We start from the raw sequence: 12,232 nt of genomic DNA, 5'->3' as shown, positions 1-12,232 counted from the left end.
CTTAAATCACATTTCCCCATTCTGATGCTCGGTTTGAACTGCAGCAGATCCTCTTAGCCATGTCTATATGCCTAAATCCATTGAGTTGCAGCCATGTGATTGGCTAATTCGACATTTGCATTAATGAGCAGTTGGACAGGTGTACCTAATAAAGAGGCTGGTGAGTGTATTTCACCAGATGATTATAATAAAATGCACTCAAAGATTATTATTAAGATTAAAAAAGATTACTATTACATTGAATGAATTTGAAATTGCACTTTGCGATTACAATGCTGATAGTATACATTATGCAGCCGTACATTATCGATGTCCAAAAAACACAGTTTTGATTAATAAGGAAAAGTTCAGATGTAAAGATTTATGTCAGACAGTGGTTTATCTAGTGTTGTGTTTAAATCCTGCCCACAAAACAGCAATATTCAGGATGAATAAAAACTAAGCATTTCTGTAGTCAGATTGTATAAATTATTTGCAACATTGTTGGCATTTTTGGCATTAAAACAAATAGAAAAAAAATATTTGTTACAGTTTAACAGCTCATTCCTGTGGTGCTTCATTTGAAATATGACAACAGACAATGCATAACACTTGAATGCCTAAAACTCCAAGCATAAACAAGCCTGTTAGCTTCAACAAGACAAGACACACACTAAACAAACCAAACTTGAGTTATATAAACATGCTGTTGTTCTTACACAGTTAATAAAACCAACATAAGAGTACTGTAAAACAATGTATCACACAATCAAAAAATAATACTATTCATAAAATTAAATTAAAATACAAAATTGCAATAATACACTGTAAGCCCTCAATTTGTTTGGACTCAAACAAATAAAGTCTGTTTTATTTTTTTCAGTTAGGTGAACATTTGTGGCCACATACACATTCAAATGGTTTTTCACTGTCATGGGTGATGGGTACAATAATGAAAATCTCAGAGCAAACAGACTCACAGGACTAAGAGCTCATAACACAAACAAAATAAACTCATATAACTTGTTTACACAAAAGCATTAATGTCAGCATAACATATACGCCCATTATTTCTCTCCATTTTAATGACATTTGTGCCTTCAGATTTAATGAGGCATGTTCAGAGTTGAAAACCGTTTAGAGTTATTGTATAATTAAAGAGTTCATATAAAGTCATACAGCGTGTTTCATTATAAGAGGCCCTTCAGACCAATATTCAACTACACTCTCATACACACTGCCAAACCACAAACACACACACACACACACAAATTCTCAACATTCTTTCATCCTTTCTGAGCTTTGATAGTCCTCGCATACCTTCAAACTTCTCACACTCTGTCTCAAATTTCTCACACTTACAGTCAAACCTCTTATATTCATGTTTGACAGTGAGTGTGAGGTTTAACAGTGAGTGTAAGAGGTTTGACAGTGAGTGTGGGGTTTGACGGGGAGTGTGAGAGGTTTGACAGTGAGTGTGAGAGGTTTGACAGTTATTGTGATAGATTTGACGGGGAGTGTGAGAGGTTGACAGTGAGTCTGTGAGGTTTGACAGTGAGTGTGAGAGGTTTGACAGTGAGTGAGAGGTTTGACAGTAGGTGTGAGAGGTTTGACAGTGAGTGAGAGGTTTGACAGTGAGTGTGAGAGGTTTGACAGTGAGTGAGTGAGGTTTGACAGTGAGTTAAGAGGTTTGACAGTGAGTGTGGGGTTTGACGGGGAGTGTGAGAGGTTTGACAGTGAGTGTGAGAGGTTTGACAGTTATTGTGATAGATTTGACGGGGAGTGTGAGAGGTTGACAGTGAGTCTGTGAGGTTTGACAGTGAGTGTGAGAGGTTTGACAGTGAGTGAGAGGTTTGACAGTAGGTGAGAGGTTTGACAGTGAGTGAGTGAGGTTTGACAGTGAGTGTGAGAGGTTTGACAGTGAGTGAGTGAGGTTTGACAGTGAGTTAAGAGGTTTGACAGTGAGTGAGTGAGGTTTGACAGTAAGTGTGAGAGGTTTGACAGTGAGTGTGAGAGGTTTGGCAGTGAGTGAGTGAGGTTTGACAGTGGGTGAGTGAGGTTTGATATTGAGTGAGTGAGGTTTGACAGTGAGTGAGTGAGGTTTGACAGTGAGTGTGATAGGTTTGACAGTAAGTGTGAGGGATTTGACAGTGAGTGTGAGAGGTTTTACAGTGAGTGAGAGGTTTGACCGTGAGTGTTAGAGGTTTGACAGTGAGTGTGAGAGGTTTGACAGTGAGTGAGTGAGGTTTGACAGTGAGTGTGAGAGGTTTGACAGTAAGTGAGAGTTTTGACAGTGAGTGAGAGGTTTGACAGTTAGTGAGAGGTTTGACAGTGAGTGTGAGAGGTTTGACAGTGAGTGAGAGGTTTGACAGTGAGTGTGAGAGGTTTGACAGTGAGTGAGAGTTTTGACAGTGAGTGAGTGAGGTTTGACAGTGAGCGAGTGAGTGAGTGAGGTTTGACAGTGAGTGTGAGAGGTTTGACAGTTAGTGAGAGGTTTGACAGTGAGTGTGAGAGGTTTGACAGTTAGTGAGAGGTTTGACAGTGAGTGTGAGAGGTTTGACAGTAAGTGAGAGTTTTGACAGTGAGTGAGAGGTTTGACAGTTAGTGAGAGGTTTGACAGTGAGTGTGAGAGGTTTGACAGTGAGTGAGAGGTTTGACAGTGAGTGAGTGAGTGAGTGAGTGAGGTTTGACAGTGAGTGTGAGAGGTTTGACAGTTAGTGAGAGGTTTGACAGTGAGTGTGAGAGGTTTGACAGTGAGTGAGAGTTTTGACAGTGAGTGAGTGAGGTTTGACAGTGAGTGTGAGAGGTTTGACAGTGAGTGTGAGAGGTTTGACAGTGAGTGAGTGAGGTTTGACAGTGGGTGAGTGAGGTTTGACAGTGAGTGTGAAAGGTTTAAAATGAAGTGTGTGAGGTTTGAGAGTGAGAGGTTTTACAGTGAGTGTGAGGGGTTTGAGAGTAAGTGTGAGAGGTTTGACAGTGTGTCTGAGAGGTTTGACAGTGAGTGTGAGAGGTTTGTCAGTGAGTGTGTGAGATGTGATAGTGAGTGTGAGAGGTTTTACAGTGAGTGTGAGAGGTTTTACAGTAAGTGTGAGAGGTTTTACAGTGAGTGTGAAGTTTGAAAGTGAGTGTGTGAATGTTTGAATGCATCCACACATTAAAATAACCTCAGAAACAACCTATTCTTGGGTAACAATGTATGGCTTTAGAGAGATGACAGCAGTTGATACTGATTGGTCAGTAACTATGCCTTGGGTCCAGATTACATTCTTAGTTCAAACAAAACACGGCAGAGTTTGTTTGGCTGAGGGCGGAATGGCCTCCTCAGGGGGTCTCAGTGGGCTAATTTACTGTACAACAGTAAAACCACAGCTCACGCTGCAGTGTTCCCTCATGTGTTCTAATGAACCACACAAACAGAGCAAAAGCACCAGAGTTTGTCTGAAACAAACACAGTCTTAGTTTTGTTGGCTATGTTCTAATCCATCAGCTGCAACACCCAGCTTTGTGGTCATTAACGTGTCTGCCTTGGTAGACAGGCCTGAATAATGATTTGATAAACGATAAAATCATATACCCCAGCTAGAGCAATTACTAATACCATCAAAAAAATCTAATTCATCTTGCTGTAATTAAAATAACACTGCTGAGTCTTGTTAAGGTATGTTCGAGGGGAATTTCACCAATGGGTAATATACTTAAAATAGTTTATTCTAAAAAAAAAATTAACAAGGTCAATAGGAGGGGTTTGATGTTTTGTGCTTTGTTTCAGAGAATCCCGGGTTATTATGACATTAGCCACCGGAGTCTGAGAGAGCACAACTGGCCATGCTCTCTCTGGGTGGGTAGGTAGGTGTCAGAAGCATTGCTAGTTAAAGGGAGAGTCCTAATGAGTGAGTGAGTCAATTGGTGCATTAGGGAAAACAATAGGCTACAGAGACTATTTATGGGTATAAATAGGAAAAAAGTATTAGTGCTAGTATTAGTATTTTTTATTTATGGACCGATGTGGGAATTCCTGGTTGATGCAGATATCTGATATATAATAATCAACAACAAATACTAAATATATACACCTTTCTATTTTTTGACTTACAGCAGCCATCATGAAACACAAAAACAGAAAAAAAACTAATCTGATGGGACAATAGGCAGCGTCTCAGAGATTTTGGCCAATAGCTCGGGGATTTCCTTGGGTTGCCCTGGCAACACTGGGAATGCAGTCAGCTACAATGAGTAAACCTACGTCTACAAAAGAGTCCCTAAAGGAACAGGAGCTGGGTAATATAGCTGTAATGTAGTTCTTTAGACGCAGTCTTCCTCACCATGTGCTCTGAACGACACTCTGCTGAGCAAATGTTACAGATACTTTGTGTCAACCAGTCAGCATAAAAACACTTAACCGTCTCCACTTTGCTCATCTCCGACATTTCATTAGTGCAAATCAAGCTGTGATTGTAAAGCAATTCAATTACCAAGTGTCTAATAGGATGAGCTTCCCTGTCTCCAGCTCATTACTGCTCAACTTACTGAACCATGAACAAAACAGACTCCTATTTCAGAACATCTGCTTCTAATGATCCACACACTTCAACACGACATGATACTTTTTCAGTAAGGAAGTTTGTTGTAGAAGTCAACATTTTTAAATAAATGAATAAAATATAATGAATAAATAAATAAATGAATTCAAAATCAAGTGTAAAACAGGCCAAACTCCCCTTGTGCTTCTACAATGATTCTTTCCTAAAGAATGTTGTTCTATATAGATCTATGACAGCTCTCTCTGGATCTCTGTAGGTGCGGGAATCACAATATGATATAATATGATATGATATGATTATCATGATGCTTTTTCCATGATAATGATGATACCTCGATATATCTTAAGACAATTTTCTACAATACTTGGCATCTGTGTTACGAAAGAGAATACAATACTAGGAATTATGGATTTATTGGTGTCAGTTTCACAGAATTTGACAACCAATCACACTATTTTACATATTGATAATGTATCGCAAACACTATCGATACGATTTAATAAATCGCAATACCGATATTTTGTCCCACCCCTAATTGCCACCATTCTTAATGCAAGACATGGTCTATAGATGGGTACAATGAATGGAATGATGGATCATCCAGCATCCCTACCTCACTAACCCTCAAAGCAATGCCTCTGGTTTCGGCATATTATCACTCTCACACCAGGATCTCATATATTCAAAAATGCAGCTTTACAGAAGAAGGAAAAAAACTCCTTACGTTTTATGTTAAAAATAGGAACACAAAGTTTTTGTAGGATGGTAAAGATATAAAAAAAAATAAGCTGCTCAAACAATTTAAACACTCGTATACCCGACCTGCAAATTCCCGTCACACTGCGTGGTAAATGTACAGTAATCTGTAACAAGATTGGATGCATTTCCTCCTATTTTTTCATTCTGAAATCCAGAACAAGATTTAAAATTATTTTAAAAAATCAATTTAATCAATCAAATTAGAAACCAATTTTTAACAATAAGCACAATTTAGAGTGGATTATTTTGCATACAAATGAATAAATAAAAAAATATAGTGACACCTCCAGTGCACTCTCTCTTCTAAAAAAACGTGCCCTTTCACACTTCACCAAATCTCTCTCTCTCTCTCTCTCTCTCTCTCGCACACACACACATGCTACTGGGAATAACACTGTGACGACAATTAGCATATGAATTCCAGCCTACCATGCCCGGCACGCTTCTCGTACCAAAAGCCTCCTCAGCAGACATTCCTTGAGCGGACAATGTTGTTCCTGTCCTCACACACACACACGCACTGGGTCAAGCAACCCCGTTGCACCCTTGCCACGCTATCTTATGAATATGTGTGTAATGTCCTGCTGTCACGGCAGGGCGGGACGATCAGCACATGGGACAAGGAAAAAAATCCTCAGATTCCAAGAGGTTTCATCATCAGAGATTGTGTTCAGGAAAAAACCTGTTTAGCCTGTTAAACTTGGGCTGGATGACCCGCTGCCCAAAGCTCTGAGGAAACAGCTCCATTCAGCTGTTCACACACAACCGGGGGCATTGAGTGTGAGAGAGCTATTGTTTTAATTAGCTGTAAGTTAAAGGGATAGTTCACTGGAAAATCTAACTTGCACAATTTCCAATTAGTCCACACAGACTCGATCCACTTAATCCTGTTTTGGGCTCTAAAGGCTGCTTCTTTGGTATTACACTGGAACTACCAGTAAGTAGAGTAAAAAGTAAAAAAAAATCTTAAGGAATCTCAGTTTAAAACTGTGGAGGAACTCATTAAGGTCAAGAACATTTTCTTCTAAAAACCTTATCTTAATGGTTCCACAAAGCAAATACAGCCAACATTTTTTTTAATTAACTCAACTTTTATGAGTTAGATGATAATTCGTGGTCACATATACATTCAAACAGAGAGCTTTGAGTTTAGTCTGTTTCCATTGACCACTTTTTTCTATTAGCTTTTTGTACCATTTATTTGTATACTGGGTGTGTCCATCATTTTTTTTGAACTGATAACTCTTGTTTTGGCTGTGTGCTATACTGTTCACTCTGTAGCATTTTCTTTCTCCATCAATTTTCTATGTACATTTTAAATCTATATTTTACTTATTAAATCAAAAACAAGATTATTACACATGTATTATATTAACTCACAATAACTGTATGTTATTAACAAAAGGACATCAATTAAATTAACTTGCAGTTTTGATAGGTCTAATTAACATTTCAGTAAACATTACTGAAAAATATTACCTCAAATTATTTATGGAAATTCAACTAATCCAGGCTGGTGGAAGCATAAACTATCATGGACAATATGACGATATTTTATGGCATAATATGTTTTTTTAGACAAAGTTTTACATATCAGAACACAGACTAACTGTTTCAAGTTCATAGCAAAAAGTACAATGTTAAGTGGGTCACTACTAATTGTTTCACTAATTATGTTACTTGTTTACTACAGTGTTAAAAACAGTTCTTGAAGGGTTCTAAAGAAAACTCAAAAACAATTTGAAGGCTTATATGATCTTTGCTTTGATACATTTATATATTCAATATATAGTCAATATATTCCTTATATCTTTAAAAGGGGATTTTCTCAAGAACTCTGAAAACCACTTGAAAGCCTAAATGGTCTTTTGCTTGATTATATGTTTTTTTAAAGATGGTTTTCTTCATTTAGATGGTCCTTTACAGTGGGGTTCCTTGATGGTACATGTAATAAATAATTATAATACTTGAATACTATGATACTATAATATAATACTATTTGAACACTGACTTCATCTACAAGGAATTGTGAGAACTCAGAAAAAAATCAATTTTACACCTTAAGCATAGCTCTACTGCAAAACTGCAAAAGCTAACTTTAAACCCCAAACCGGATTTAAAATAAATGTGTTAATTTTTTTTTACTCCCACTCATTTCCTTATGGGACGAGCTGTTGCTGTGTGCTTCTGCATTAGTGTATGTAAATGCTGCTGTGTTCCATTTAACCTAATCTATCCCCAACCTTAGCCTTAGCCTTAACAACCTCAGGCTAAAAATTAGGCTTTAGATTGTGCTAATAAAAGATTCATCATGTTTTTTCCTCCCAGCATTTTCTGCTGATATTGGCCAGATACCCATCACAGCATGGCCAGATATGCTATCTAATCTAAAGTGTCAAACAAAGTACCGTATTTAAATTAATGATAATTAATACACATCAGTATTCCTCAAACTACAACAGATATCAGTCTAGAGTTTTTACCAATACACACACATACACACACTTAAAACCTGAAGCGCTTTAAAAGAAATATAGGAGCTAAATGGTCATGTAGGTCAGTCAGACTAGAAGACAAGATATTAAATCAACTGCAACACAGTTCTTTTATAAATAGGCACGATTGGCTAAATAAATCAGTTCAAAACGTCTCCTTATATAAACTGTTACTATCATAAACAGTATTCAATAGTTCAGTATTTATCAGCAGCACATCTTATGTAAACTGTGTTGCTGCATTATTTGTAAAAACACAAAGAGATCAGTATTGTATGGTTTGGATCTGGAGCAAAATAACCGGATTGGGAGATACATACTTTGTAGCAGCTGTATTTAAAATGCTATAATATTTATTTTTTTATATTTTACAAGTTAATACAAGATGTTGCTCCAAAATATTCATTACACTATTTTACTGCTTTTACCTATAATACTAACAACTTTATCTAGGTGGCACTTTCTTTGTGTCCAACTGTCCCTAAAATTGACAAAATGGTCTTGTTTTCATGGTCCTAGGAACATCTGGTCCCCACAAAGAGAGACAAACAACCTACAGCTGAACACACACACAAACACAAATTTAACCTACCTCAGTAATAAAAGGCAGTCTGTTGTCTATTTTAGGTTATCTCAAAACACTGTGGTGAGAACTACATCATTTCCACTGAGGTCCAGCAAAAAGACTCGTCTGTATTTACACTGTAAACATGCTGTCCTATTATTATGAAGATTCACACACAAGGACACAGTATCAGTATAACATGCCTTTTGTGTCACAGCATAGTTGTCCAAAAATTCACTGCCCACCCTGTCATCTTGGGATAACCCCACCCTTTAAAAAGTGTCTTTTAAGTAGCATCAGTGACATCACAGCCTTAACACTGATTTTTTAAAGGGAGTGAAGACACTTGCTGCTACATGTTCAATAAGTGGTGTGCCATATCAGATTGTACTCAATTATATCGCCAAATAAAATGCAGTACTCTTGAAATATTCTTACATTTAAAAAAAATCTGTTTTATCGTATCAGCAAAAATATTGTTGTCGCAAAAACACCCTGAAATATTGTGATTTTATTTTAGGGACATACCGCCCACCCCTAAACTGTCGCCATGAACATTTTTTTAGTTTGCAACTCTAACTTAACCAGTTTACATCAAATGCCAAATTTCACTAAAACTGCCACCCTGTCACTCTCCATGCTTGACAGAACAAGGTGGATGCCTGCTTGAGTGAAAATAAAACGTGTTTAAGCTGGAAAATATGATTTCTGTGCCGTCTGAAGTGTTATATGATAAATAATCAAAATAATATAAAATCCTGCTTGTTCTGTTGAACGTTGTGAAGTCTAAAAGGCACAGTATTCTGATAATGACCTTCTAAAGCTAATTCTCAGTCTTTATATTAGCAGGTAACGCCTGAACCCCGCACGCGCAGCCTGCTGCCAGTATAAACACAGAGCGAGACCCGGTGGCAGTGAGCACAGCGCGTGCTGGCTCCGCGCTCTCCCCTCAGCCGAGCTAACAAAGCGAATCACCGGCTCCGGTTCTTACCGTTTCTCCGCACGAACTCCGGGCCACTTCGGGGAAAGTTTTGTCCGGCGCTGTGGCGCAGGGCATCGCCGCTGTCCCGGTAAACCAGCCGCCGCTGTCCGCCCTCCGTTCTTCCGTCTCCTCGCGCCCTGTTCCTCAAGCGACGAAGCCGCGTCTCGTGAGCCAATCCTTCTTTTGAATGAATTTGAATGAATCGGTTCCTTTCGTTGAATCTGTTCTTTAGAGTGAATCACTGGAGCCGATTCATGTTTCGATTCGCGTTAATAGAACTAATTTATAGCGTCTAAAACATAGTTTACCTCCTTATTATTAGTAGTATCATACTGTTGTTGTTTATATAATGAATATAACATATATATATATATATATATATATATATATATATATATATATATATATATATATATATGTTATATTATTAGCATATCAATATATTAATAATATTGTAATAATACATTATGTATTAGTTATTGTAATTAAAACCTAAACTTTTAAATTTTAAACCTAATTTTAAATAAAACATAACGTAATAAATGATTAAACTAGAACGTTATTGAGTATAGTTTAACAATTGTTGTTGTTTGTCAAATTGAAAACCTCTGGAAGATGGATGATCATCAAACCAAGCTGAACAGCATAAATTTTTGCACCATTTCTGAACTTGAACTTGTTTTCTTTGCATTATTTTAGGTGGTCTCTTATTTTTTTACCCAGAGCTTTATATATTATATATATAATTACAGCATTTCCACAAAAACAAAATATATTTTTTTGAGTATTAGTATTGTTGAGATAGAGCTATATTGCATTTATTTATATATTTTGTTTCTAATATCATCGTGCAGTACAGTAAAAAACTGTATTAGCTTTTACAGTAAATTGAATTGTGAATCAATGAATCGTTCAGTTCAGATAATTGAAACAGTGTGTTCAAAGGAATCTTTGAACACCCTTTACTACTCCGGCTCCCTCGTGATAATCCAGCACACGCGACACACACGCCAGCCCTTAAATACACACACACACAAAGTAGCCTGGTACAGCTCTTACCTGTCAGTTCAGGTGTTAGCAAAAGCCACTGGGCATGCTGCAGGCATCTGGTTTATTGTTGACTGAAATAATGGAGCTGACAACTGCTGCAGTACAGTCCATTGAAAAGTACAGTACAGCTACAGACCAATCCACAGATTCAGTCCAATCCAAATCTGCAGTCCAATCAAAATGCCTACAGCTGCAGTACAGTTAAAAACACAGCTGGAGTCCAATCGACAACAACAATCTGGGTTACATTCAAATCCAAATGTACAGTCTAATCTATATCTACAAATACACTCAATACATTGTTATGATCCACAGCTCTAATCCACAGCTACAGTCTACAGTTACAGCCTAATTTACAGTTACAGTCCGTTGTTACAATCCAATCCACAGCTACAGTCCGATCCAAAAATACAGTCAAACTAGAACTATAGAACAATACACATACATAATCCACAGGTAAAGTAAAATCCACCAAATCCACAGTCCAATCAAAAGTTACAGTATAATACACATTTACAATACAATACAGCAAAATTAAACTAACTATAATAGAGCAAACACCTAAAGCACTGAACTAACTGCTGAGCAGTCTGCTGTCAATTTGCTATCAGTGAGCTGCTACTGTTTACCCTAAACATCTTAATCCCTCTGCTGTCCCTCTCTGTGCAGTCAACAGCGTCTGTGTACAGTAGCTCCAGTGTGTCACACCAGTAGGAGGAAGAAGTAGTAATCTGATAGTTCCTTTCTCGCCACAAACAGGCCACAATGATTCCGTGCATGAATGTTTCAGTGGAAACTCGTTCATGATGCTGGTGAATTTTTAAAGGGCTGTTTATAAATGCACCAAGCTCGTCTGTCCGGTACTGAATTATGCTCATGGTGCAGAATCCAGAATGTCCAGAAGTCCATTAACAAAATCTTTTTTTAATTCATTATTTATAACATGTAATAACTAAGAAAGAAAAATATATAATGCTTGCATATAATGCATATATTATTCAGGAATATATTACTTACATTTTTCATCTATAACAACAATGTAGATTTCCCAATTCTGTAGAAACCTTCACATTTAAGAGTTGAGTACTGCTGGTTTGTGATAAAGAACTGGGTCAAAGATAATAAATCACAAAAAAATCCATGGGCAGGAATATGAATTTTTAACGATCTCTATTCTTCTGGTGAACGCTTGCCTCTTCCATGTGAACTGGTTCAGCTGGGGATTTTGCAGCGCTACCCTTGTGCCCCCTTTGGAACAGCAGTCTAATCTCAATGCACAAATCCTTCAACCTGAACGGCTGCAGTATTAATCCCATCTGAGAGCAGGTCTCTTGGGGGGGTGAGGGGGTGGGGGTGGTTAGTGAGGTGAGGTGAGGACAAGAAATCAAGCTGCCACAGAACACGGCCTAATAACCCTCCGCAGTAAAATATGAGACCAGCTGAGGAATGTAGAGCAGTCTAAACCAGAACTCAGCTATTATTTAAAGTGACAGCCTGTAAGTTTTTGGTGAGAACGTGTAAATGCACCAAGCATGCTAAAAGTACTTTTAAAACATGCACACCTGCCTACTACTTAAAATCAAAGCAACCAAAATAGATACTTGGATAAACTGGAAACATCTTATGACACTTTGGCAGTCACCCAACATCCCCCAAGCAAACACCTGGCAACACCATAGCAACGGACCGGGATACTGTGTCAACCACCTATCATCCCAATAATAAGCAACTAGCAACACTATATACAGAAGAAAAAAAACATCTGGGATCCCATAGCAACAACCTGAGATTTATTCCTCGTCAATCGCTTAATCCATTTTCAGGCTGCAGGGGAGCCGGAGTCATCGAGCAGAATGCAGGA

At 37.8% G+C, this 12,232-nt stretch overlaps 1 protein-coding gene across 3 annotated transcripts in view; it reads right to left on the bottom strand.

Moving 5' to 3' along the window:
- Positions 1–10,977, bottom strand: part of tmcc3 (transmembrane and coiled-coil domain family 3) — a 43,857-nt gene extending 32,880 nt beyond the window's left edge. Inside the window, exon 1 of one of the 3 annotated variants that reach the window (XM_007234970.4) lies at positions 10,381–10,977. Coding sequence is in view for 1 of the 3 variants with exons in the window: in XM_007234969.3 (XP_007235031.3) it covers positions 9,331–9,396 (66 nt within the window). In the remaining 2 variants the exon portion in view is untranslated. Of the gene's footprint in view, positions 1–8,366; positions 8,667–9,330; positions 9,499–10,380 lie in introns of those variants that run through there. The other 2 variants (XM_007234969.3, XM_015601793.3) reach the window with 2 other exon arrangements.
- Positions 10,978–12,232: the final 1,255 nt, after the last annotated feature.

The sequence above is a fragment of the Astyanax mexicanus genome, chromosome 2, assembly GCF_023375975.1.
Source record: "Astyanax mexicanus isolate ESR-SI-001 chromosome 2, AstMex3_surface, whole genome shotgun sequence".
NCBI lineage: Eukaryota > Metazoa > Chordata > Actinopteri > Characiformes > Acestrorhamphidae > Astyanax > Astyanax mexicanus.
Note: the sequence above shows the minus strand (reverse complement) of the source record. Positions and strands in the feature narration are given on the sequence as shown.